Raw genomic sequence first — 1269 nt, forward strand, 5'->3', positions numbered from 1 at the left:
ACCGTGAACGATACCTGAGGTAGAAGAGAACTTTCTTCTACTTCAACCAAACAACGGGTTTGTTTTATGCCTATATTTTATATGTATGTGTATAACAATATACCTGTGTGTCAGTTTTAGGTGTATATATATATATATATATATATATATATATATATATATATATATATATATATATATATATATATATATATATATATATACTGTATATATGTAAAAACTGCATATATATATATATATATAAATATATATAAGTATACATAAATACATACATATATATATATATATATATATATATATATATATATATATATATATATCTATCTATCTATCTATCTATCTATCTATATATATATATATATATATATATATATATATATATATCAATATACCTATGTGTTAATTTTCTGTGTATTAATCTGTGGTGAAAATAATCCTACTAGATAAGTTATTTGAAACAGATAAACACAAGACACAAACATGTTTAACCCCATACACTAACAGTTCTTCCAATAAACATTTAGAAATATAAATATAAATAATATTCTAAAAACAGATTCCCATCAAAACCAACAGTATACTCTAACTAAAAATAAAATAATACTTCAGATACATTGTCCAAAGTTGTGTTATAATACGTGATATAAGAATAGATATAGTATCCTCGTAACAGGAACGTGCAGCGGGGAAACACCTTCGCCAGGGGCGGTATATAATAGTCGATGAAAGTTATTTCCCCGACACTAGGCTGCGGTCTCCGGCAGAGACAACATGCGCGACTTCGGCCCGTCTGATCTCTTGAAGGTAATTGGTGTATAAACGCTTTGTTGTCCCATAAAAAAAGATAATTTTAGGTCACGATGGCGATTTAGAAAGTAGCTAAGAAACATATTTATGACATCACTGCATGATAAATAATATGATTTTATACAAGGAAAATTTACATGTATGGAAAATCTATCAGCAATTTATCTTTCTACTTTATAAATAATTATTAGTATGCATATGTATACTCATATTTAAGTGCATTTGCGTGTATTACAGCATTTATTGCATTTCTTAATATTTACTGAAAGCAGGATAATTAAGAATAAGTGAATATATATATATATATATATATATATATATATATATATATATTGTATATATATTGTATATATATATTGTGTATATATATATACAGTTTATATACTGTATGTATATATATATATATATATATATATATATATATATATAAATATATATATATACATACATCTCAATTTATCA

General features: G+C 23.9%; 1 protein-coding gene across 1 annotated transcript in view; it reads left to right on the plus strand.

Annotated features, from left to right (window-relative positions):
- The first annotated feature begins 727 nt into the window (after positions 1 to 727).
- The window catches only part of LOC137653340 (uncharacterized), a 1523-nt gene continuing 981 nt past the window's right edge, over positions 728 to 1269 (plus strand). The window contains exon 1 of the mRNA XM_068386710.1: positions 728 to 804. Coding sequence (XP_068242811.1) covers positions 772 to 804 — 33 coding nt within the window. The 5' untranslated portion in view covers positions 728 to 771. The remainder of the gene's footprint in view (positions 805 to 1269) is intronic.

This window comes from Palaemon carinicauda, chromosome 14, assembly GCF_036898095.1.
Source record: "Palaemon carinicauda isolate YSFRI2023 chromosome 14, ASM3689809v2, whole genome shotgun sequence".
NCBI lineage: Eukaryota > Metazoa > Arthropoda > Malacostraca > Decapoda > Palaemonidae > Palaemon > Palaemon carinicauda.